The 27,425-nt window shown below is 41.2% G+C and overlaps 1 protein-coding gene across 18 annotated transcripts in view; it reads right to left on the bottom strand.

Annotated features, from left to right (window-relative positions):
• DTNA (dystrobrevin alpha) overlaps positions 1-27,425 on the bottom strand; it is a 293,850-nt gene that overhangs the window by 62,260 nt on the left and 204,165 nt on the right. For all 18 annotated transcript variants that reach the window (XM_032467215.1, XM_032467216.1, XM_032467214.1 and 15 more), the window contains exons 5-10: positions 23,841-24,054; positions 13,876-13,961; positions 10,007-10,161; positions 5,875-5,980; positions 3,154-3,320; positions 605-729 (exon numbers count right to left, since the gene is read on the bottom strand). In XM_032467215.1, coding sequence (XP_032323106.1) covers positions 605-729; positions 3,154-3,320; positions 5,875-5,980; positions 10,007-10,161; positions 13,876-13,961; positions 23,841-24,054 — 853 coding nt within the window. The remainder of the gene's footprint in view (positions 1-604; positions 730-3,153; positions 3,321-5,874; positions 5,981-10,006; positions 10,162-13,875; positions 13,962-23,840; positions 24,055-27,425) is intronic.

Raw genomic sequence — 27,425 nt, 5'->3', positions numbered from 1 at the left:
TGGCCCAATTTCCTCTGCTCCCCACCCTCACGTGTACTTCGGACAATTTTTTTTTTCTAAGTCTGTTTTTAGATCGTCTGATGAATGTCCCCACCAATCCCCCTCTTCAGCCTTCCCCGACCCAGGCCACCATTCCAGTAGCTTGGGATTCAACTGCAGCCACAATTTCTAGGTTTGCTGGTATCTCCAAGATCACTGGCTTGGCAGAGAAAGGAAACAAGGGGCTTCTATATTTGGGACTCAAAGCACGTATAATACTAGGGTATAGTGTACCTTAAAATTCCTTACTACAGTAATTCCATTGATTATTAACATCCCATTGTGCAAACTCCACTAACATCCTATTTTATAATTAAGCTTTTTGAATATTTTCCACTTCAAGGTGAATGACAAGAGCGCTGCATACTTGTACAATTGGGCAAAAGTATGGTATATTCCTCCAAGAAAAAAGTTATCATAACATGAGTTTCACTCTTTTTTTAAAGAAAAGAAAATTTAAAACTTGGCCCTGCACAGTGGATATGAAATCAACTGTCTTTGTATGGATCTGCCTGGGTGTCAATGAGGAGAGACGCGTCTTGGTCTGGAGAGCAGGGATACTCACACGATGTGGGCCAAGTTGAGCGGCTTCTCAGGCTGGTCAGGGAACATGGGGTGCAAGGGTTCACGGCTGGAAGCACAGCTCAGAGATTTGCTTAATGCATTAGTTAGCTTCTTAGCGGGGGATTTCTGGAAGGGAGAAGAAAAGCAGAAGGGATAACAGTCGACATCTATGGAACATTTTATCAGATGATTTGCTTTATAGTAGATATTCATTCGTTCATCATTCAAGGAATCTTCTTTGAGTATCTAAGTCAGGGAGTTTGCTCATCGCTGGGACTAAGATGCTCAGAATAAGCCACCAGGGTTCCTGCCTGGGGCTGCTTACTGGCAGCAAAGGCTGTGATAAATGAAGCAGTCCTTGTGCACAGGACCTCTGAGCTGGACTTAAGCAACAGCAGGGGTCCTTTGGACAAAAACTCAGGCAACTGGGAAGGTCATTCCAGACAGAGGAAGAACAGGAGACCCTGCTCTAGACAGGACAGCAGGAGGCAGATCATTAAAGTTTTATACACGGCATCCAGGAAGGACTGTGGTCTTTGCCCCAAACGCAGAGGGAGACAATGAAGGATTTAAATCTCAGAGGTGACAGGATCAGACCTGATTGACTGCTTCTGCTTAAGATCAGAAAATGGTCTGAGAGGGGATGGGAGTGGAAGGAAGGAGCCGAACAGGAGATTCTGCAGGAATCCAGGTGCAAGATGTTTCGGGTGTGGCTGGATACAGCCAGATGGACGCGCCAGTGGAACAGTCTGAGTCTTTAGAATGGAAAGTTCACGTTCTTCCCTGAGCATCACGCTACCTCTTTTTCATGTGGACTAGCGAATGTTTATCTTAGTATCTCACAGCCAAGATTATCAGAAACAGTCTACCACATATAAGAAATCTCTACCCCAATCTTTCCTTTCCGTGAGAAGTGATTTATAATTTTGTCATTTTTTGGACACACAGAGTCCATAATTGACATTATAATGAAGTGACTTTTGTCCTCATTATTTAAAAGCTACTTTAAATAATGAAAAGAAGCCCCGCTTTGACTTCCCCCAGGAGATGTAATTCTTAGAACACTTAAAACAGCAACTCTTCACCCCATAAACACTGGGGCTCCTTGGTTCTCTCAAGCGGTCTGGTCCTACTTTGTAAAGAAACTGTCCTGCCATATAATTGCAGAGTCTACAACTTCTAAGAAAAAGGCTCCTTATCTGACTTCAGCATTTACATAAAATAACAGTGAAAAACAATTAGTCCTGAGACACCAACCCTCTAGAATTTGGGACAGAACATATCTGAAAACTGGTCATACACCGACAATGGGAAAATAGTATTTTCCCCTACCTTCTCTGCTAAATTGTATTTCATCATCTGTATTAGTATAGCAGTTCTCAGCATATGATGAAGCCAGCAGTGACAGGTGGCATTTGAACTGGTTTCAAGCCCTCAGTATACAAAGTCTTAGTGAAGCACTCTTAGCTGAACTCAGAATCCGACACGTGCTAAACCATTCATATATTTACACTGAATGTCAGTTTCCAATGAAAATTCCTAGAAAGAACATTCTGATTGGAAATGTACATTCTGAAGATCTTTTTTTTTTTAAAAAAAATAAGACAAGTTACTCTTTAAGTAATGACTATAGGTTGATTTGAAATACATTAAAATATAGAAAAAAACTCACTCTTTAAAAAGTTTGTGTTTTCTTGTGATAGAATTATTCTGAGAGGGGTTGGCAGGACTCAGAGCACATCCCACAAAAACCAGTCTGTGTAGAGAGCCATACTTTCACAGAAGCACCAGAACGACATCGCTGGATCTGCTCTGAGTTTAACTGAGGTGGGGCTCAGCGAACTGTGAACCACCTGAACAGCAAGCTCACTGAGTCAAACTCCTCCCACAGACCCAGTGCCCTGTGCTCCTGAAAACACATTCATCACATGGACAAGTCACCTTTAGCAAGTCACTCTCACAGGTCACCTTCAGAAAGTTAGTCACTTGCACTATTCATGAAAAGATGATTTTCTCATATAACCACAATCTCCCCCTTTTCCAAAAAATTAAAACGGAACAGCCTTGTGAAGCCCATATGTTCACACGTCTTTCCTGAGTGTTCTAACTCTGCACTTAAGAAAATTCCAGAAGCTCAGAGAAAAGGAACTGATGAAAAATTTTAGCCAGTTCACACACACACACACACACACACACACACACACACACAAATCCCCCAAACTTGAAAAGAATCTTAACTTACTGTGAAAATGAGATTATGTTCCAGAGGGTGCTTGCTATTTGGTTGTTACCCTAAATCAATACTGAATTATCTGTATTCCAAGAAGTGATATAGTTTGAGTCTTCCGATATTTGAAGTCAGGAAGCTACACCAGTTCAGACGCAGTAAGTGAGAGATCCCAGTAAGATGGGGAGTGGGAGGGGAAAGGAAGGAATGTTGGAGAAGAAGGTAAGTTTGCCCCCTGATTCGGTCACCATCCTTGCGAATCCCTTGCGTTCTGCACAGCACGCACACATCCAGCCGGAAGCATTGCCCGGACTTTGCCTTACCCAGGACGTGTACTCTTTCATTTGGTGCTGGTTGCTATGGGAACCGCCGGCGTGCCCCCTCCAGAAGCAGTCCTGGCAGAGCTGGTAATTGTGGCACTGCTGGCATCGGTAGCGAAACCCCATCATGCTCTCACTGTGGCAGTAGGAACACTCGACCGGATGGAAGACTGAGCGGGGAGGAAACAAGAAAAGACAAAAAGACACAGAGGTGTGAGCCAGACACACAGCCCAGCGGGAACTGCATTCTTCTGCTGTGCGCCGTGACATCAGATGATGGTCAGTTCTGGTGAGAGAAGCATTAGGTTTATTCCAAGACATTCACTACCCTCTTCAAGCACGAGCATGGGGGTAGAAGAAATGAAATGGGATGGAGGACGGGGGTTCCTGAATAACAAATCTGTGGAAGGCCGTCTGCTCTTTGGACTCCCATCTCTTCCACTGCAAGAATATAAATTACCCAAACTGGCTCGCCTTTTCCCCAAACTGCCCTCTGTCTCCAGGAGACCCGCACAGCTCACTGAAGACCGAGCAGCACAAAGGATGAACGCAGCTGACCGTCCGGTGGGTGGGGCGCAAACATTAGAGAAATGGAAAACAAGGACAGGGAAGTGGAAGGAGAACAGAAAAACTGGAGAGCGTATTGAGTTACTTTTTAAACAACGAAGTAGCTAATGGGCTTAATTAATGAGTGACAGTGACTTGTTCAACAGATTTTTTTTTTTAAATTTCCTGAGAGGCAGATAGATTGGGGCCCAAAGGGATGGGTAAATTATCTGAATACAGTTCTAATTCAGATAGTTCAAGAGATACTTAACTTGTCTTTGGCTGGAAATTTGAATGATAAAGCGGGCAAGGTGAAATATTTGAGATTTGAAGGTAACCAATGATCAGATCCAAGTAGTTGCATGCTCTGAGCTTAAACGCACCAGCAACAAGAAGGGCCATTCTTGCCTTTAGTTAAGTTCTTTTCAGGCTAACCAACCAGGAAAAGAAATGCAAATAAAAATAAATAAAGACGAAAAGTACCCGCAGGAGAGGGATGAATTAGGAGTTAGGGAGTAACAGATACACATTATTATATAAAAAATAGATAAAGAACAAGGACCTACTGTATGGCACAGGGAACTATACTCAGTTTCTTGTAATAACATATAATGGAAAAGAATCCAAAAAATATGTATGTATATGTATAACCGAATCGCTTTGCTGTACACCTGAAACTAACATTGTAAATCAACTACACCTCAATAAAAAATTTTAAAAAGATATTAAAAAGTAAAATAATTAATTCTTCCTCCCCAAAAGATGAAAAGTCAATTGTAAAAACAAAGACATAACCAGATCTGAACACTGTCTTCTGAACCAGCATCGTAGCTTCCTTTCCTGGCTCCTGAGACAGGCTGAAGGGAGACCTGAGTCTAGGGACAGCTGCTCTGGGACAGGGCCGAAGGAACTCATTTCCTGCAACAGGAAATACTGAGAGAGAAGGAATGAAATGACTACTTTATAATTGGAAAATGACTAGCCCTCGAACTGCAAACAGTAATATGAACTCATCCTGCATGATCTGGACCTGGATTGCTCTATGCCCTTATAGATGAATAAAAAGCATTAAAAACAAACAAACAAACAAAAAAACCCCCAAAAAACTATGGTGGGCAGGGCATAGCTCAGTGGTAGAGCGTGTGCTTAGCGTGCACAAGGTCCTGGGTTCAATCCCCAGTACCTCCATTAAAATAAATAAATAAAAAATAAATCTAATGCCCCCTCTGCCAAAAAAGCCCCACAAAACAAAAAAGTAATAAGATTGAAAAAAATTGAATCTTTAAAAAAAAAATCTGTTCTGGTAGTGCTTACAGAGAAACTAGTAAGTTCATTCTTTAAATCTTCTCCATGAGCAGAACAGAATAAATTTATAACTTTCAGAGAGATATATTAGGGCAGATGCCAAATGTTCTAAACGGGTTTTAAAATTAGGCTAACTTTGACCCCAATGTCTATTAAAGAAATGTGCAGAAGTTAAGATTCTAGTAAGAGACACGGGATAAATTATTTTCTACTTAAGGCTGGAGAATTCCCAGAGTTAAACAATAAATAAGAACATCTAAAGATCAGATGGAGGCACTGAATTATTACATGTTTCAATATCTTTAAATCTGGTTCTGAACTGTATTTCATATTTAAGTTTGGATATGCCATTGGTAACAACTTTCATCATAGAAATACTTTTATTTTAAAAAAGCACATTACAAAAGTTAACATTACTCATTTCTTTTACGTAACTATAACCATCGATAGCTTATAATTTGGATACTAAAGATTAGCGAGGTGCTACCACCCAGTTTTTTTCCATCTACTCCATCTATTCTTGGTGGAGTGCCTAGGAAGAAACAGTCAATGCCAGATATACCAATGCTGGACGTTCATACCTAAAACATTCCATATTGAGATTCTCCCTCTGTTATAGCACGTCTTTAAGCCACACTGGACGTGTAACTGAGAGGGAGACTGTGAGATTTAATACGTTTTTAGGACAGCCAGTCCTAATTTTGCAGTGCACCTATAAGGCTTTACTGACCAGGGAGGGAGTTCAGTTCTATTAAAACTCCAAACTACTAAATAGCCTTCGCTAAAGCAGTGACCTTGGCTTAATAACTATAGGCTTGATGGCCTAATTTTAATAATTAACAAAACCACCTTAGCTCAGCAGTAACTACTCACCGTTTTCAACATTTGCCAGTCGATGCAGAAGGGGCAGCCAGACCAGACACTGTGGGGGAGGATCTGACATGAGCGTGTCCAAGAAACCGTTCAAGGTGACTTTTTTCTGCATCAAAAAACCCATCAAAATTTAGAACAGAGAATAATCTTCCTTTACCTGCTACACAGGTTATCATTCGAGATAGAAGAAACAAGACATTCAACTAACCTCCAATACATTAAAAAAACAGAGCTTGACACTAGTTCCGAATTTAAAACATTAATTGCTTTTTTTATACGTTAAGTATACATAGGACTGGATTTTCTCCACTGAGGCTGAGTCGATGTTATCATAAGGAGAGAAACAATTCTGAAAGGACCATTTCATACAGGAGGGACAGTATGAAAATGGTGAGGAAGGATGGAGAGTGGATATTCTCCATGAAATGTTACCCCACAGTGCATCACAGCACACAGTACAATTCCCGTATAAGTTGGTCCTCTAAATGTGCAGAACAGCGTCCCTCTCCAACTTCCACAAGGACTAAATATTTTGTGGTTAATGTGACTGGTTCTGCTGTACAAGATTAGGAGTGAATTCTCTTCAAAGGGAGCTATTCCTCCTTGTTAGAAAAGAACAGTCTAAATTTTAAAAAATTTTCTTCTCTCCTTTCTTTATATATCTTTTCTCACAACCTGCTTCTGTGTCAGTATCCTGGTCCTTTCTGATGTAGAGATGAAATGTATTTTATCTATAAGTTTCTTTCAAAATGACAAAAATAAGTTATATTAATACATGATATTGTAACAGTATGAATGACAAAAATTTACATGCAAAAATCACTATTTTGTTTAAAATTGTGAATTAGAATATCAAGGTGGGTGGGACAGTTTTTATTTTTAGATAAGAAATCAGTCCTGAAGGGCTACAGTACCTTTTTAAGACTTAAACCTTACACTAGTCCTTTTAATTCACAAAACAACTGTTTTGGTACCCTTTTATTAATTTTTTTTAATCAGTAGATATTTACAATTTTAGCCTTATTTCATAATAATAAATAACTTAAGCTTTTAAAATCAGGTTGTGATGAACATTATTGTTAAGATAAATTATGTAAAGTATAAGTAATGAGACAGTATTTTTTTAAAAGCTACTATAATTCATATATCTAAAATGATACTGTCTCTCAACACAACCACTTGGGGTGGCTTTCCAATGAAGCAATTAAAACAATTCAGGAATTTCATCATTCAAACTGCTTTTATAGCCAGTTTATGAAGCACAAAAATAAACCAGTCTTATTATTTTTTTGTGTGTTGTCTCTTTTTGTACTTCATATGATTTTATCCATTTTGACCATTCATCATACTGGCTAAAAATCACTTCTAGAAGTCAAATAATGCTCCTATGATTCCAATATAAATAAATTTCTCATCACTGAGGATACATAACAGGTTATATAATGTGACAGTCTATAGGATATTTCAAAAGGAATTTTGAGCGATGGCAACATCGTATATAATTCTTTTTGAATACAGAGATCCTGCTAAATTTAAAAAGTCCTATTATTCCAGCTGGTTTTTTTCTGAGGTATCAGTATATTTCCTGAGGATTTGACAATGTTCCACCCCAAATCAACAAATGTGCAAACAAACAAATCCAGGGGCAGAGAGGGCAGTTTGGGGTTTAATGCCACAGGCCAGGCAATAGCTGACGATGAGGAAAGAGACCTGAGAAACTTTTAGAAGGTGAAATCGGTAGGCGTTGGTGATTGTTGATACGTTCTGGGTGAAGAAGTTGTATTGCAGGAGGCCTAGGTGAATGGATCCATTCTGACGGCACCAACTCGAAAGGGAGTGCTGCAGGTGGGGGCAGCCATCAGGCACCTGAGTCAGCCTGGCGGTGGGGGCGTGGTGATAAAAGCAAGGTTCACATATTGAGATAGAGGGGAGTCATTCTGGCTCACATATGACTTCACTTGAATTGGATGCTGACTAGAACAGCCTGTTTGTGGCCTATTAAACATACATGATACATCGGCTTTAATTATTAAAGAAAAGGGCACATTGACCAGAAGTAAAGAATGTCCATGTTCAAAATGAAGATTAAATGCCCCTGTTCCTGGGACGCCAACGCTGGTCCTCCTTTGATGATAAAACTCCCTTCGCAGGTGCCAAGGCGCCAGGGCCACAGTGTATGTGCTGTATGTGTACATGCTGGTCTTTTCCCCCTAAACCTTGAAGTAATGTATCCCTCACTTGTCTAATACTCTTTGTTCTGACAAGATATAAAACTGTGCTGGAAACCCGGCTTCTCCAGAGCAGTTCCCATGGTCATTTGGGAATCGGGCTTTGGGCTAGCCCCTAGTTTGGCTCAAATAAAATTCTTTTCTATTCTTTTTTTTTTTTTTTTTAACATTTTTTATTGATTTATAATCATTTTACAATGTTGTGTCAAATTCCAGTGTAGAGCACAATTTTTCAGTTATACATGAACATACATATATTCATTGTCACATTTTTTTCTCTGTGAGCTACCATAAGATCTTGTATATATTTCCCTGTGCTATACAGTGTAATCTTGTTTATCTATTCTACACTTTTGAAATCCCAGTCTATCTCTTCCCACCCCCGCCCCTTTGGCAACCACAAGTTTGTATTCCATGTCTGTGAGTCTATTTCTGTTTTGTATTTATGTTTTTTTTTTTTAGATTCCACATATGAGCCATCTCATATGGTATTTTTCTTTCTCTTTCTGGCTGACTTCACTTAGAATGACATTCTCCAGGAGCATCCATGTTGCTGCAAATGGCATTATGTTGTCAGTTTTTATAGCTGAGTAGTATTCCATTGTATAAATATACCACCTCTTCTTTATCCAGTCATCTGTTGATGGAAAATTAGGCTGTTTCCATGTATTGGCTATTGTAAATAGTGCTGCTATGAACACTGGGGTGCAGGTGTCATCCTGAAGTAGATTTCCTTCTGGATATAAGCCCAGGAGCAGGATTCCTGGGTCATATGCTAAGTCTATTCCTAGTCTTTTGAGGAATCCCCATACTGTTTTCCACAGTGGCTGCACCAAAGTGCATTCCCACCAGCAGTGTAGGAGGGTTCCCCTCTCTCCACAGCCTCTCCAGCATTTGTCATTTGTGGATTTTTGAATGATGGCCATTCTGGCTGGTGTGAATTCTTTTCTATTCTTATTATTGATTGTTTATTGATTAGTTTGGTTAACATTATGAAGGGTCAGAAAGGCTACCTGGGTGAGATGCCCTGGGAGTAGAGTTTGATACTCAGTGTATCTGAGCCTCCTTTCTCTTCTGGATTGTACAGATCCATTTATAATTCTACATAAGTCCATGACCAGCAAGGATGCTGGAGGCACTCTGGACCTCTTAGATCACCAAGTAAACAGGTAGATGAGGTTTACCAGCTGGACAATAAATTCAGTTTTTCAGTGGCTGCTATGCACTGATTTCTTATTCAAGGGATCCCTTTAGAGGACATACTTGGTTAGGCTGGATTTTTTAAAAACTGTAAACAAATCTTCAACTTATGGATTTACACACCTCCACTGTGCTGTGCTGGAGAACAGCTCTAGACACAGAGACTTTCCACGTAACTGGAGAGATGTAAACACGGAGATCCCTCCAAATGAAGCAGCTTCCCTTGGCTAACTTGGACCACTCCCAGTTAAAACACATCGTTCTGAACCCCAGGTTAGTGGACGATTTAGGGCCTCCCAGACTGCATGTGGAATGTGCTGTGGTTCCTTTCTTGTCTCCTTTGCTGAACACTGGTGAAGCGTGGTGCAGGTCAGACTTGTGTTTCAGGTGAGGCTGAGCGATAATTCAGCCTTTTTGATAGTGTGGTGATAATAATAATATCAAGGGTACAGGGTTGTTGTGAGGATTAAATTAGACAATGCAAGTAAAGAATTTAGCGTGGTGCCCGGCTCATGCTCAGGAAACATCACCTATTATTATTATCTGGATTGTTGAGTTTAGGTACTGACTCCGAGCTCCTTTGCCATGAGCTAGAAGATACATTACAGGTTATCATGAAGAATAATGTGTCTAAGTGATGACTTGGAGTGACACACAGGACAGCAACCACGGAGGGACACTTCCTTAAACAAGTTTTTTCCTACCTGTTGAGAGAAACAGGATCTAGCTGACTGTTCTGTGTATCCAAATGAAGGACCTTCAAAAACGGCCGTGGGTAGTTTGAGAACTTCGCGAAGGAACTGATCGTATCGTCCATAAACCATCACTCCACTGGAGTCAGAAATCATTGAGAAAATATCTGATGGATGGAAAAGGAAAGGTATTTATTCATCACATTAAGAGTCCCTGTTGTTTTAGTCCAACAGGTCTGCTGGACATAATTAAAAATGTGGCAGAAATTAAATATGTAATTTATTAAGAAAATAATGACATGGCGGAAGGGCATAGCTCAATGGTAAAGCATGTGCTTAGCATGCATGAGGTCCTGGGTTCAATCCCCAGTACCTCCATTAAACAAACAAACAAACCCAATTACAACCCCTCCAGAAAAAAATAATAATATATGAAAGCTAATTTTTATGCCAAAATATTCCTGCCATGGTGTTTTCTCTGGTGTCTTTCTGCAGATGATTCTGGCACAGAGCATTAACAGATAATTTGGATAAAATTAGCATATTTTCATAAGACAGAGAATACCACAGTTTTATTTTGAAATCAACTATCAACTCATATATAACTCCATGGGAGGAATTTTTGTATATGTTGAGAAATATGCTGACCTCATTTGAGACACAGTGAAAATTTTACTTCAGTGTTGGGGTGTGTGTGTATTGAGTGAGCTAATTAATTACCCACCTATATTATCACTTAAAACTTTTGGGGTTTGGTCTAAGATATTGAAAAATGAAAGACATAATAGAGATACGGATGTAATGAAAACACTTGATTAACTTCCCACAGAAGCAGAAAAGTTCCTAAAAAATCCTAGTGTTCTGGGTGGAGGACACTTGGTTTGCAGGGAAGGGTTTGCCTCATGCAGCCAAGAGGAAGGTGGCTTTGCCCAGAATCAGTGAGGACAAGTCGACGTTCTAGGTCACTCTCCGCAGAGCCACTGGCTTCCCCGAACCTCTTTTCTTCAGTTTCTGCCACTGCGTGCACTTAATGAATACTAATGGCATAATTTCCCAAGGTCCTCTGTAATTCCTCCGTGGAAGTCACTATCGGAACGAAATGGTTTGCTATGACATGGTTTGTCACCATGCTGGATTGTGACCAGGCCAGCACACAGCTGGAAAGTGCTGTAAATTCACTGGGCTGCCTCTGCTCATTTTGGACTTAATTTCTCAAGGTCAAAATGTTGTCTGGGGACATTTTAAAACTCAGCTTTACATTTGCTGCTGTTTTCTACTCGTTTGCTTTCTAAAATTTCTAAGTTATTTTCAGCCAATTACCCTTGCTTTGCCTTCTCCAACATTAAAAGGCTAGTTGGATTGAACTAAAGATCTTTCCTCTCTACACACAAAAATAGAAAAACTGCCAAAAAAGCACAGTTGGAGTGTTGGCTACAAATGAATTAGAATTTAAAAGAGGGAAGACAAAACCCTCCAGTCCTGAGAAATTCCATAGCCCTTCATTTTATTTTTCTTATTATAAAACCAGTGCTTATTATGAAAGCATTACTTTGCCTGTTTTATGATTAAATGCCAAGTGAGCAAAAGAAGACTGGAGGAGACGCCCACAGTCCGCTCACTGAGACGCAGCCACTGCCGTCTGGGGGCTGACTGGCCCACATTTGCTCATTCAGTCAATAATCATCACTGAAATATTGGTGACTAAGAATATTCATTTTGGACTAATTAACATTTGGGAGGGGTTCTTCCAACCAAACTGCTTTTAGCTAAATTCTTTTTGGCCAAATTGCTTTCAACCAACTTACCTGGAAACCATTAAGACTACCTTCCTGGGATTAACCATTCAGAGAGTGACTCCCCAGTCAGAGAACTGGGGACACACCGGGCTGTGAGTCAGGCCCGCTGCCCTGGGAGAAGGCAACGTGACGTGTCGTGATCACACTGTCTGTTTCTCTACAGAATTTGTGACACTCTGAAGCTTATTTCTGCTTGGGCTCCTCTGAATCCCAACTGCACTTGGCTACTCCCTGAAAGGAAGTTTCTGGAAATGAGGGAAGATGTGGGGTTACGTGGGGTTTCTATGTGCCTCCCCCTTATCTACTGCTCAGATGATGTAACGCTTCCTTGAAGCATGACTGAGGAAATTCCAAAGGAGTAAAGCTTTTTTTCCTTTTTTTTTTTTTTCCTATATCTTTCTTCACCCTCCCACTCTTGGTCCACGAAGAAGCAAGCAATCACACCCAGATGCTGACAGGCAGCAGGTGACCGAAGAACCCCGAGGCTGTGAGTCACAGGTGAGTGCAGCTAGCCGGGATGCTACAGGTGTCCAACAAACTCTCCAAATTTCAGGTGGAGAAGGAAGCTTCTCCAGGAGGAAGAAGGTGACGCCTTTAGTCTTTAGGAGGACTGAAGAAGTGAGGTGACTTCCACAGGGTAACCCAGCAAATTAGTCACATAGCTGGGCTCGCAACCTGGGACTCCCAGCTCCCCGAGAGCGTTCTTCCTCATACAGCATTACAAGCAAAACTCATAATACTGAGGGGAAAGGACACGGGGACATGACAATTTTTCTTTTCAACAGCGACATATACATAATTTCAAACTAGTTAAAAATAAAAATTCTTGCCCACCCTCCCCACCCTAGGCCTACTGAATCAGAAACTCTGGGAATGGGACCCAGGCATTTATTTTTTTTTTTAAAGCCCTCCAGGTGATTCCATACATATGAAAAGTTGAGAATCACTGACGTGGGATTCAATGCCTGGTACCATCTATGATTTACTTTAATTCTCTAAATCTCAGTTTCTTTACCTAAAACATACAAACCAAAAAACTCCCACTGTTTTGTTGGTTGAAAAACTACCACACTTAGTGACAAAAAGTACATGAAAGGCCCATAATCACTCAATGCACTTTAGCTGTCATGTGTTTATGGGCATCAGTTAATTCTCTGTCTGTTGAGTCAACATGCAATTTTTATGCCTACCCTCTGGCCATGTCTCCTGGGAGCCTTTGGGGTTCCCAGTGACCTGAACATCATTGGCTGGGAAGAATGAGGGAATGTGCTGGGATTTTTGGCTTTAGATGGTCTAAAAAGGAAGCTTTCCCAGCATGGCCTTCATCTCCCTGTGGTGACAAACATGCCTACAAGACAGCACAGTATAACGAACTTGAAAGAATGTACATCTTACTTTAATATCATGAACAGTCCAATTAGCCATACTCAACAGCTTACAAGTAATGATAATCCATAAATAGAAGAAAAACATTCATTTCACGAACATTTACCTAATATGAAAATATTTCTATGACAAAAATCCAAAGATCAAAGAAGATGGCATTTCTTTTTTTATGACAGGTCATCTTGGTTTATTTCATTCTCAGTTTTACAGAGAGGGTAAATTAAAATAATCCCATTGATAGCTTTAGTCATTGTCACCCTCGCTATGTACTCTTTGTAATGGAATGACAAGGCATAGCAAAGCTTAAATATTCACTATATTAGTTAAAAGATGGAAAGGTTGAAATCTTGCTTTTGCTTAAATTGATTTGTACCATGTTCCTTTTTAAAAAAAAACACTTGTATTGTGGAATGGTTCTTGTATAGTAAACTACATGTATTTCAGATGTACAATTTGATGAATTTTGATAGATGTACACACCCGTGAAGCCACTGCCACAATCAAGATGGCTAACAAAAGATATTTCTTAAACAACTCTCACAGAATGGGGGGAAGTCAAAAGTAGGGCATGGAATGGGGTGGAATGGGGGTGGAATGGGGTGGAATGGGGTGGGATGGGGTGGGATGGGGTGGAATGGGGTGGAGGAAAACGTGCGACACAGGAGGAATAAGCAAAGAGAGACAGAGAGAATCACTTACATCTTAATTTGTCCATGATCTTCCCTCCACACAACGTGGCTAAAGCCATTTTGACAGCAAATACTGAAATTTTACCATGGCCTTCCCTGTTTAATGATAACAGAAAAAAAAGAGGTGTCATTTGGAGAAATTCCAGTAATAAGGGTTGACATTTCCTGTTCTGCAGAAGTCACAACGACATCGCAGCGGCATGCATTATGTGAACACATCCATTTCAGAAAAGGTTGTGCAGACAATTCAACACACACTTCTGAAAAACGCTCTATTTAATGCTTCCTTTTTTCAAGGGACAGCAGAATCTTTATGTTATTCTTTGTACATGTCACTTGCTCAAAGTACCGACTGGTAGCCAACAGGCTATATGCTGTTTAACTGTGGATTAAAATGATAGAACATCCTTTTCACTTTGGGTTTCCTAAAATAATTTTATGCATGATGATTCCACATTCTTTATAATTTATTTAAACGAGCCTTCAGAAAAATCTTTCTTTTTGGTCAGATAATTTCTGAATTTTGTTAGGGGAAATACAGTTTTTTTTTTTTTTAATCACGCTTTTTTTCAACCGTAATTTCCTAGCCACAAGCCAACTGTCCTTATGTGATACACTTATTTTTCAAAGGGAGTTGGTATTTTAAAGGGGCAAAAATTAAGAGCTCTTTTGAATAGTTCTCTGACCTAAATGACACCAAAGCTGCCAAATCTTCATTGATTTAAGAAATATAATTAACTGGTCTTTCACCGAATGTGATGTAAAGGGCATATTGTAAGCCGCAGAGCATTTCAGATCAATGATTTTTCCAGTTGAAATAAACTGCTTATTCTTATATCCTTGGAACCGGAAAGTGTATCAAATTAGTAATTCATTTCCTCAGTAGTTGCTACTCTTAAGAATGATCAAAAGAAGTATTTAAAATAATAATGTAGCTGAAAGATAAGCAGGGTCTTTACTGACGAGGGTTTACTATATGGAATAAATAATTTATATGAATAGAAGTCATATATCTGACATCGTAGAAGAACAAGACATAATAAATTATTGTGTCTTTTTTCCTTACTAGACTTCGGAGACAGAAAGCGAGCATTTGCTATTCAACCTTGTTGCTGTCATTCTTAGCTCAGTACCTGAAATACAGCTAGCTGAAAAGCAAAACTGACCCGGTCCTATGCTAGTGACTCTCCCATTTATATTTTTAAGCCCAAGCACCAGACTCACATCATTATATTATTGGAAATCTTCACTTGGGTACTCCACATCAAACCAAGTGTGTTCAAAGTAGAATTATCTTTTCAAAGCCCTTTTGTAATTCTCCCACCAACTTACCTAATAACCTCCTCTTCCCGCTACTATCCCTCTTACGGTTGTCAGAATCACCAAGTATCTAGCTACCCAAAAATGAATCCTAGGGAAGGGATCGCCTTCGACTTTTTGCTCTTTCTTAATTCACTACCACCCAAATAAATGTGTGAGTGGCTCAGATATACCCACCTAGCTGTATACTAAACCCATTTCCTTCTTTCCCTTCTGACTGCCATTGCTTCCATCAGCTCTTGCTTTAACACTCTAATTACTTCTTAAATGACCTCTCTGCCTCCCCACTCATCTCACAGATTTGACCATATTGTAGTCAGCACCCGGTATCTGCGGTTCAGCATCCTTGGATTCAACCAACTATGTGCGGATACCAGGGGCATCTTGAAGGGACTCGAGCATCTGTGGATTTTGGTATCACTAGGGGGTCCAGGAACCAATCCCCTGCGGATACCGAGGGATGGTGGTGTTTCATTATTTAAAACCCTATTGCCTTCGTTTGCCCGCAGGATATAGCTCCAGCTTTATCTGTTTTCTCCTGTCCCATCTGCTACCATTTCTGCAGCACGCCACACCCTGGCCCCCGCCCAATGCTTCTGCCCTTCCCACCACGGTCTGTCCAGGACTCTCCCACTTATTCATCAAGTCTCACTTCAGAATCATCATTAATTCTGTTCCCAAAACGTCCTTCCCTGGATGTGGAGGCAATTGCTCTCCCCTTCGCTTGGTACCTTTCACCCACCCGTCAGTGACTGATCACTGACCCGATTTGTTTATTTACGTGCCTGCATGTGATTCAACTCTACACCGTGAGGTCCTCGCGGGCAGAAATCTTGTCCTCTCAGCTGAATGCCCAGTGCCTCGCACGTTGTCTCCCACAGAGTTAGTGAACAATACATTTCTTGCATTAATCATTATAATAGGTGCCCTAGAGTTTTGAATAGCCACTCATTAAGTTGTTTACTAATTTTAGAGCAGGTAGCTATAATAAAAATGCAATGCTTTTGTAAAAACTGCCTCGTATAAAATTACCCCACATCCTCTGCATTCCCAACTGCACAGATAACTGAAAGTATCAACAATTTAATTAGCTTCTTTTCCTAAGCTGAAACACGGTTCAAATAATAACAAGGCAGTCTACGAAGTGTGGAAGAAAAGGAGTAATGTGGCAATAAAGCAGCCTTCAAAGTGCAGAGAAATGGAAGGGTATTACACGTGAGGCTTTAAGAGCAAATACAAGTTTCTTTTAGTGAATCAGAGAGAACAATTTAACTCAAGAAAGAGGCTCGACCACAGGTGATGTTGAAACAGAGAGTGCTCCGAAGGATCAAAAAGAGGATAGCTCACGGGTGAATTCTGAAACCTTAGCTTTTCATGAAGAAGATCCTAGGGAGATCACCAGTCTTGTATTATTCCTGGAAATGCGAGGTTAAGGCGATTAAATCCAACAATGGTTGTATCAGAGCTCTTTTGTCAAATTGACATAATAAATCAAGACACATCACCCAGTGGAGGGCAGCTCAATGAGAGTTTTGCGGGAACTCAAGGGTGAAATGAGGCCACTGGAATTTATTGTTACACCAGCTACTGTGCCAGACTGCGAATGTGACCCCTGTCACCAAGAAGACTCAGGGGGCACGCAGGAAGGTAGATTGAAGTAAGCACACAGCTACTGGGTGAGCCCAGACCATGGTCAGCCCAGGCTTTGGATAAACCTTTAAGGAGTTTAAGGAGTAACTGGAGATGACCCACTCATCGAGGGAGAATCCAGACACCAAAGATTTAAACACAAATGGATCAGTTTAAAGAACATTTTCAGTAGATAAAACAGGATGAAGAAAAGGGACAGAAAGAGAAGATTTTCTAAAGGCCTCTGACAAGATTCCACACCAAAGACCATTACTTAAACAAAGTCACCTTGGGGTCAGGGTCCCTATTTTGCCGTAAAAAAAAAAAAAAGAATTGGCATCGATACAGGAAGTAAAAAGTAGGGAGAAGTTGGTGTGCCCCAAATAGAGAATGCAAGAGCCATTCTCTTTAGGGAGCTTCCTAACTCTGGGCAGTTTGACTCACGAACAGTGAAACCCCTGAAGTGTCTATGACATGAAAAGTCAAGCTCACGAGGACGGCTAACAGGGAGTTCCCAGGAGTCTCGGGCAAATGAGCAGGAAAGCAGCATGTTGTTCCCAAGTGAGCGCTGTGCACGCGCCGCCGCCAGGAGTCAGGTGGTCAAGCGGCGGCGGCGCGCGTGGAATGACGGCTGTGGGCCGCAGCGCAGCACGCAGACCCTCCAGGGGACGCTGAGGACGGGAAACAGAGACGGTCCCTAACGCTGCAGGCCAGCGCCCAGAGGAGCCCTAGGAAAAGTCTACACCCTCGCCCTGCTTTTGTGAAAAGCCACGGCAGCACAGCTCGACTTTCCTGCGTAGTTCAGATTGCCACCTCAAGGAAGAGGCAACAGCCCCAAAGGTGTTTGACAGCACTGTGTACAGCATCCGGTGTGTCCATTAGACCATCAGCTGTTAGGGCTGGGGTGGGCCTTAGAATCAGTGCTCACTGATGTGACCGCATAAGCTTTTCTTTGTGAGTGACAGCTGCTGGTGTGAAAGGTACAGTAAAGGCTTTAAAAATAAGTTTATTACCAGCCTATTATTTTTATTAAAAGGATAATTTTACTTTTAAAGTAAAACAAAATTTTTACTTATTTCAATGTTTTCTCTTTCAATGGAGAGCGAGAACACAAAGCATAATACATATTTTACTCATTTTCTCCCTCCACTGTTTGTTTTTTGGCATCATGAAATACATGCCATTTTTAAGCCATTTATCCTGAAGCTTTTCCCTCTGCAAATTTTACTTTCCTGTTCTAGCTTGATAACAAAATATACCTAGTGAAATTATTATGTTTGTATTTATTGAACACCTAAAAGGATATTTAAGAGAACCAGCAAATGGTCAAAGGTATAAATTAAAATTGCTTCACAAGTGATTGTTTCTTGAAATCTTTTATTTCCTCTTGTACTTTGTTTACTCATTCTGAAAATTTTCAAATTTTTCTAAGGGACAACTGATTAAAAGTGGAAAAAGAAAAGCATTTACTCTCTGGTTAAAAAAAAAATATATATATATGGAGGTTGGTAGAGTGTCTTAAAAACATGGATTACTTCAAAGTTTGACTCATCATAAGAAAAAGTTAACTGCTTTGCACTGGGCTAAGTTTTCTGTGACTATACAGAGACAAACTGACTTCTTTTAACTAAGAAGCTATTACTTTTAGGGAAGGAAAATCTACTAACAACTAAATCTAAAAGCAAATGGATATTGACAGGTCTGGGGTGTTAGGCTGAAGTTGGAACTGGAAAAATTTAATAAACAGAAAGGCTCAATTAAACAGAGTCAGGAGACCAGCAGGGGGAGCTCTCACACCCCGTGATGATAACATCCCAACAGGAGGAAGGAAGACTTTTCCTGGAAAGGACTCAGCCAATGAAAAGCCGTGGACTCTTCGTTCACTGTGGTCCTCCCAACTTCCTTCTCCTTCTGTAAAAGAGTTCTCCTTCCCGTGCCCTGTGAGGATGCGCCATGGCTGCAGCCCTTGAATGGCAATTCCCTGCTGATCCCAAATAACTCGTTCTGAACAGGCTGAGGGAACAACCTCTCTATTTAAGAATACAAAACCCAGAAGGTCTCCTCTTACCAACATATTTTGCACAAGCGTTTGGTAAGCACTCCCACTTTCCCTTTTCTCTTTCTCACACACTTTGGTGGCTTAATTAACTGAAAGAATTGCTTCCTCCCCTGGCTTCTACAACGTGCCTCTCTGACAACACGTTTCTTTCTCTGGGACTTACTTTGTTCATATGGATCACGCATTTATTAACTCAGTACATATTTGGGCATCTCAAGATGAGTGAGATATGGCTCCCACCCTCAACTGGCTTCCCATCGACTGGGGAGAAAGAGTTGAAACCAGCTAACTTTAATACAACACATTTTAAGGGTGGGGTCCACCTTCCTCACCTATCTTCCCTGCTCTGCCGCAGCACCTAACACATAGCAAGTTTTCAAGATACATTAGTTAAATGAATAAATGCACAAGTGAAATGTTCTGATTTTACACTTAAGTTTTCTATTGTGCATTATTTGAGGAAAATGACAAAGACTGACTTTATGGCCCTTAATATTAGATTCTGCAGTCATGTGGTGTGTTGGATTGAGAAGGGAACACATACATAATTACTCTTGTTTGGGCGACAGTGAAGTTAACATGTGAACAGAAAGAAATCCCTTACTTGGTCCTGGCATCACTTTGGGGTCCCCAGAATGTTAGCAGGACATCTGGGAAAAGAATTCCTCATCGCACTGGGCCAGGTGAGTTTGCCAGGAGTTTGTCCAGGACGCAGGATGGAAGGGGCCGAATCTCTTGACATGTCTCCCTCACTACCATGAAATCCCATCTGCCACTCATCCAAAGTATACGTCTGACAGAAGGATGAGTGACATTAAGGATGCTCGATTCACCTACAATTGTGAAAATTCTTTGGAAGGAGATTCCATTTTTGTGACATGTAGGAATCTTGGAACAAAGTATTTTCTACCAGAACAAAATTTTAGTGACTAGAGAATGTGAACATCTTGAATTTCAGATGTGCTAAGGAAAAAACCCACTAAGCCAAGTAAACTTGAAATAACGAGTTTTAGCCACAGATATAACAAAAAGCGGAGAGAAGAACATTTGGTTTCGTGTGATTCTTCCCTTTTTCCTTTGTTCTCACACATCTACAGAGCCTCAGACGTGAACAGCACGTTTTGTGGGTGCACGGAGGAAGAGCTGTGGGTTCTGTAGTGCATCTTGCATTAAACGTCACAATCATTTTTAAGACTCAAAAGGCGGAAGGGTTTTGGCAGAGTTCCAGGATTACTTGACATCCACGCATCGGAACTAGGGCTGTGGTACCTTTCAACGCGTCGGGGGCTCAGCCCTGGGAACGGATGTGCACATGACTCAGCCAGACTCCATATGTCTAACAGAAAGGAAAATTTTGTTCTTTGTGTTCTCTGTGAAAGACTATTATAAGCTGGATTGGGCGTTCTGGATGGCTGTCGTAAAACTGACTCTAAATCTACAACTGTAAAACATGTTAAGTCCCACTGCCTCCTTCACATACACTCTGTCAAATATGTTTAAATACCACACACTGGAAAGGTTAGGAATGTGCGCGTAATAAAAATACCCTGTAATAAGCAGGGTCGATCTGGGGGAAAAAGCACATTAATTCTCATTAAAAAAAAAAAAGAAACAGAAAGCATGAATAGAGCAGAGCTTAAACTGATGCCTGAAACAAAATGATTCCCCCCCCCCCGTACCTCATCTATGAGGGAAAGCTCCATGACCTGCAAATTATTTGACCTTTTTATGTCTCAGCCTCATCACCTACTCAACCTGGAAAATTAGAATCATATAGCACCAAACCGGTAAGACTGTCGGCACACAGGAAACACCGAGTGTATCTTGGTTATTACTACAATTATTCTATTATTCTTATTATCATTAAAGAATTGGCATTAAGAATTGACCTGCAAATTTTGATAAATTTAGTTTAGACGTGCTGAGTTTGTATGTCTGTAAATCATCCAGGTGAACAGATCTAAGAAGATTATATATGGATTTGGAATAGTAATAAGTCTATGAATGGAAATATAGATTTGGAAATTTGAACAATTTAAAGAACAGGAGTTGTTTGGAGAAATGGAGTAATCAAGATGGATGGGTGGATGATTGTAGCCATAGACCGTTGCATCACAGTTCAGGATTTTAGAAGTAGTGCCATCCTGAGTGATAAGAAACTCCAGGATGAGAAAGTTGAAATTAAGATGAAGCAAAATGGCATAATGGATCAATCTTATAACCACATTTTAAAATGACTTGGCTGTTTTTAGAATTCTTTTCAAACAAAATAATGAAGAATGTTAAAAAAAGAAAAAAGAATTGACCTCCAAAAATAGGAAAATCACAGTTTCCTTTAACATATATCATTGTCCTACTTTGAGTCTTGAATCTATGTGAAAATAATATTTGCTGAAAGCAAGGCCACTGTCACAAACTCTACTTTATGAGGGATTGTCCCAAGAAGGAGGAGTCTCCTGAATTGAAATGAGATGAAGTCAACTGACTCAAGTCGATGTTTGCCCACGTTAGTGACCATGAACGTCTCATCTTCTCTGTGGGACATGAGTAAAGCCAGAGGAATGGATCTCGGTGACAGAGCAAACTTAGACTCGCTAGTTTCAGTCAGATATCTGAGATTAAGGAGGACTTACTCTCAGAAGGAGACTAAAAAGAAATTAGTGTGAGAAGAGCTAAGAGAAGTCAACCCTTGACCTTCAGTCATTCATTTGCTCATTCACTGATTTGTAATGAGCTGGAAAACGTCTCCGGGTTCTATCACTGGCCAGGTGGTAGGAAGGGACATCAGGTTTCCACACTGGCCCTTGTTTGAATAATTAGGAGTTTATTATAAGAGATGGAACTGGACATTCATTTTATTCTTGTTTCTATTCTCATATTCTCCTCTGAGTTAGATTTCCAGGTAGCGGGACGTGCTGGCTTACCTCTCACATTGTTTAAAATTTCAGAATCCGTCAGACAGAAAGTCTGCTTTGCAGTAGGGCTGGCTGTGCCTGTCTGCTCTGCAGCCCGGGGGCTCTGTGTGGCTGCGTCTGGGGGTCTCTCCGAGGAGATCGCTCTGTGTGGACGTGTTCGTGAACCTGCTACAATGAGACTACTCACTGTGTACCATATAACTGCAGTGTAGACACAGACGCCTTCCTATCTGCTGGAGCAATAGGAACCCAGTATTTCTTCCAAACACTTGTGTGAGCTGCTCTTTACCTCGGCGTAGTCCTTAAGCTTAGCATCCATCAGTCTCGAAATGATTCAGCTACATCATCATAGCCACTTAGAGAACACTTGCAGCTCTGCTTCTCGAAATGCCCTTCCCAATTTCCAAACAAAAGTGAAAAATCTGACTCTATTAGTTTAAGCTCTATCTACTTTACAAACTACCCCTCCTTGGTGTGAATGTGGCCCCATTTCTGTATTTAAAGAGTCAATCCAAATTATTTTTTTTTAGCTTTGATTCCTTATGAAACCTCTAGCAATACCCCAAGATTTAGCAGGAAATTACGTCTCTCTGTTTACATTTTCTACTGTTGCACTTCTAGCAGTAAAATAAGTCTCCCAAAGACTTTATGGCAGGTCCGAAAGCTGCCATGCTCTTGTTAAGGGGACAGACGGAAATGCTGCAGCAGAAATTCCAGGGCTTGGTTCCACGCTGCCACCTGTCACGTGCAGCCACAGCCTCCTCCCCCTGGCCCACTGCTTGGCTACCATAGTGACTGGCCCAACACAGCGCATCAGTGCTGACGTCTGCACAGACTAAGTGTAGGATCTCTCACGCTGGACTGCTTGTTTTAGAATGGTTTATTTCAACTGGGGAATTTCTCAAAACGTAAATATCACGGAGACAATAATGTGCACTGGTCAAACTGGGCACAGGCAATTCTGTCACCACGCTAGGTTGAGAAAGTGACAGCTGGTGACTCTCGTAAGTGCGGGCATAATGACATTAGTGTGGCTGGAACATCTCCAGGGCTGGGCTCAAAGACTCCCAAGCACTGGCCGGACACTGAGACTACACAGACTCTTCTGAGAGTCTTAAAATGTGGCTGCTGGAAGGCCCAGCCAGCAATTTCCCTTCTTCGTATTGCAAACCAGCGGTGAAACTGGAGGTGCTGATACCACGTCCAGACTAGGCGCTATCAGCAGAAGCCCTTTTGAGATGATCGGCTGGCGATGTGATGCAGGGGTCGTTTCACATTTCTCAGGGCCTGCCACCTATGCCTCAGAAAAGAAATCTGAGCTGAGTATGTAAGTTCCCGCTCTGCCACTATCATGCTGACTGTCACTAGACAAGGGACAATCTCTCTGAGTTCTGGGTCCTTCATCTGTAAAGTGAGAGGTTTGGAAAGCACAGCCTTTAAGATCTCAGACTACTCTGAAATTCTCTGAGTCTGTGAGGGGAAGTGAGAAGATGATGAGGCGGAGTTTCAGTCGTGCTGTGTGGACGGCACCATTGTTTTATGTGCGCGTTACTTAACTGACCAGTCCGTCTAATGCCGGTCATGGCTACTTTCACTCGGCTGGTCTAGGAACCCTTTTCAGCTTTTCCCTGCTTGCTCTGGGGTCTTGTATAATAGCAACGCCTCAGAAACACTGTCTCGGACAGTTTGCAAAGGAGAGAGTCAAACACATCCTCCTATGTCATGCTTCATTAAATCGCTCCACAGGCCTGCCATCACCCAACGCTTTCAAGTGTGCATAGCTTCTGGAAAGCGTAGGATGAGTTAATAAAGGTCAGCCTGTAAAATACAATTGTCCTCCATCTCCTGTAGTGCTAATTGACCCTCTGAGTCTTCTCCAAAGCATTTGAAATTTATATTAACCACACAGACTTTCTTGAGACAGGTATCTGGTCAAGAGGAAAAAAAGGCAGTTGGTTACCCTAGAAAATCCTTTGCAATGAAGACCAAGAAGGACAAGAGGAAGGGAAGACCGGACACAGAGAAGGTAGCAGACATTCAGAGAGAGCTTACGGATCAAAGGCTGCCAGCAGGAAGTTAAGCAGGAGGCTGATGGACTGCTCCACCTGGATTTGGTGAGTGGTCGGCATCCTTTTGTTGAGCTGGTAAAAAATGGTGGAGAGCACAGCCTCCAGGCGGGCCACACTGAGTTCCATGTTCGGGTCCAGGTTGTTCAGGGCATTTTCCCGCAATGCTTCTATGACGTTCCAGATGTCCACCAGGTGCACTGCATACAACGAAAGCAGAGTGAACACATCAGCCCAGAGGGCATGGAAAGGAAAGTTCATTATTTCACACGGACCTTCTGTCCTGTTTTGTCAAGGTGCCTGCCTCACAGGCGTCAGTATTGATATTAGTAAAGGTACATAGTACAGGATCTCAAAGATTTGATGTACAGTGTATAACAGCAAGCAAATGATTTTCTGAATGTCACACTAGAGAGTTATTTCTCTTCTTCATAATGACCCTTGAAATACATGTGAGGAATTTGAGGATCAAGGATGTTAACTGACAAATGCAAAGGTCCAACTGATATTCGCATCCAAGCCTACCTGGCTTTTTTAAAAAAAATATTGAGATATAATTGATCTGTAACATTGTGTAAGTTTCAGGTGTACAACAGGTTGCTTTGATACATTTTCATATTTATTTGATACATTTCTGTATTGCAATATGACTACCAACGTAACGTTAGCTAACGTATCATGTCCTGTAGTCATCTTTTTTTTTTTTTTGTGGTGAGAACTTTTTAAGATCTAGTTTCTCAGCAGCTTTGAAGTGTGTAGGACTTGTGATTAAAATTAACAAGTCTCTCTGACTTTAAAGCATTTTCCCACTGCACACACGGACCCCTTACAAAGAAAAGAGAAAATCAACACTTAAAGTCTGGTGTTTGAAAGGATATCAGAACTGCCTTTGAGTATTTAAACTATTTTCATTTATTTACAAATTTTTTTTAGTAGTATAAGGTTTGAAATTAGAAAAAAAGGTAAAGTGACGGCAGGCAGGAAGAAGGGAACGTTATCTCTACAATACAGCAGCAGAACCAAGGCACAGATTGCTTAACTAACTAGTCAAGAACAAAGAGTTTTTTGGTTACACTGTTAGCAAGCTCATTTAACTTAAGTCTTGGTTGCGTTCACTAGGATAGTCAAGAAATCCATTTCTATTTCTTCCTTGTTCACCTGAATCCTTGTTATGACATCCCAGATACCATCACCACAGTCAAGACAATGAACACGTGCATCCCCCACAAAGGTCTCCTCAGGCACCTTTTGATCCCTCCTGCTCCCCATTCCAGGCAACCACAGCTTCCCATCACAACTTTCTAGAATTCTACATAGCTGAAATTGCACAACATGTATTCTTTTTTGTTGTTGTTCTGTATTCTTTTACTTAGTGTAACTATTATGAGCATCATCTACTTTGTTGCATGTAGAACAGTTTGTCCTTTATTAAAAATTGCTGAATGGTATTCTATTACATGGATATACCACAGTTTGATTATCCACTGCCCTGGGGATAGACATTTGGGTTATTTCAGATTGGTTATTAAGACGAAAGCGGCTCTGAACAATCATGGACACATCTTTGGATAGACGCTTGCTTCCATTTCTCCTGATAAATACTTGGAAACAAAGTGGCTAGGTTGTATGGTGGGTGTTTGGTTAATTACAAAATTTCCAAAGGGTTTTTCAAAGTAGTTGTACTGTTTTACATTCCCATTGGGAGGGGAAGAGCCCCAGATTCTCCACATCCTCGCCAAGTTTAATTACACTTTGGTATCTGAAAATACATATGTTGTCTTAATGAAATATATATGACAACTGTACACTCCACATATGCTTTACCACCAACAACTTTCAAGTTTTAGCCTCCTATATCTTTGCTCACTTCTGATACTGTATTTGAAAAGCAAAACTAACATCTGTTGAGATCCTGGACTTGGAGTCCAAAGACCTGGGTCCAAACCTGGCTCTTCTACTATAAGTGCATATCATTTTTTTTTTAAGTGCATATCTTTTTAGTTTTGACTTAGACCTCACTCTCCTTATCTATAAAGTAGGGCTGGTGTTCATTAAACGGAAAAATGCATGAGATCAAAAGTGCTAGTGCCTGGTATATAGAGACAATAAATTACACACAAACAAATGAATAATGTGAGTCATGTCAAAAGAAAAACTTCTGAGCACATCTCCAATTTGAGGCAGAGGAATACAAATCACTTTTCAACAGAATTACTTAGGTATTTATTAGATTTGGATACATTCAGTTTTATGTGATTCCAAATTTGCAACCTTCTCTGTGTATCACACAAGGACATTATTTATATTTCTTACTGTTATTTATCCAAGTTTTTCAACTGAGCAGGCAAGGCACCCCCAAGAAGATGGCATTATAAGTTGAATTTTTTTATTAATTATATTTCTTGAGGGAAATAGCTGGGATTCCTAGAGTTACCCACTATATATTCACTCTACAAATCCTCTGGATCCAGTCCTTGGGGATGTCTGGGTACAGGATACTACGAGAGCAGTGATGGTGGGATCTGGTCCAGGGACCCACAGGGAGTAGGCTACTCAGCTATTCTGACCAGGATCCTGGCTATGGCTCATGTGAAACAGGCACTGGAGAAGAGGAACACGGACTGTGAACTTGGCCACAGGAGGAAGATGGCTCCCAGCCAAGAAAGAGAAATGGTTGCTGGTGGAGGGAGATAATCTGGATGGCTGGGTCTCTCTTGGTGAGGCTTTGTAGGGCAAAGGGAGGCTCTCAGGATTCCCAGAAGTGGAATAATAAAAGTCCACGGGAGTGGCCAGCGTACCCACAGGGAAGTCCCTAAGGCAAGTTAGTCTCTGCTTGTCCAGCCTAACCTCATTGCTTCTCTTCCAAGCCCACTTTCTCTGGGGTTCCCTTCCCCAGTGAGTATCACCACCTTCCCATCCCTCCTCCTGCTCCAGCCAGAATGTAGATTTCATCACTGGGTCCTCACATCTCACACACTATCAGGGACCAAGTCCTGTGGATCTGTCTCCTACGTATCACTTTAATGCCTCCATTTTCATGGACCTTTGTTTGCATCCTCCAACTCCATCATCAGCTGCTGTCACCATTATCTTTTACTGGTTGACTGAGTCAGTTCTTCAGTCTTTTTTCTTTCTCCACTCCAATTCTTTCTATACGCAGTAGCCAGAGTGCTCATTCTGAACTGCGAATCTGACACAGCACTTGTGTGCTGTCTCAAGCCCTTTAATACCTTCCCATTAATTTCAAACCCAAACTCTGCAGCATGTCTTGCCAAGTTCTTTTTGATCTGGCCTCATTGATTTCTCATCTACGTCTCATCCATCGTATAACTTAGTGTCACCATGACATCTTCAAGGATGTCTCTCTGGATCCCCTGCCTCTAGTTTTGTACCCCTCTCACGTGCCACCTTAGAACCCTCTTCTTTCCCATCCCATTTAGTGGAGTCTCTGTACAGACCAGCTGATCATCTGTTCCCTGCTCTGCATCATACATGCCACGGGGACAGGACAGACTGCCTGTCCTGATACCTGTTCACAGCCCTGGCCCTGTCACAGGGCCTCACACATCAC

Source organism: Camelus ferus, chromosome 24, assembly GCF_009834535.1.
Source record: "Camelus ferus isolate YT-003-E chromosome 24, BCGSAC_Cfer_1.0, whole genome shotgun sequence".
NCBI classification, from domain to species: Eukaryota; Metazoa; Chordata; class Mammalia; order Artiodactyla; family Camelidae; genus Camelus; species Camelus ferus.
Note: the sequence above shows the minus strand (reverse complement) of the source record. Positions and strands in the feature narration are given on the sequence as shown.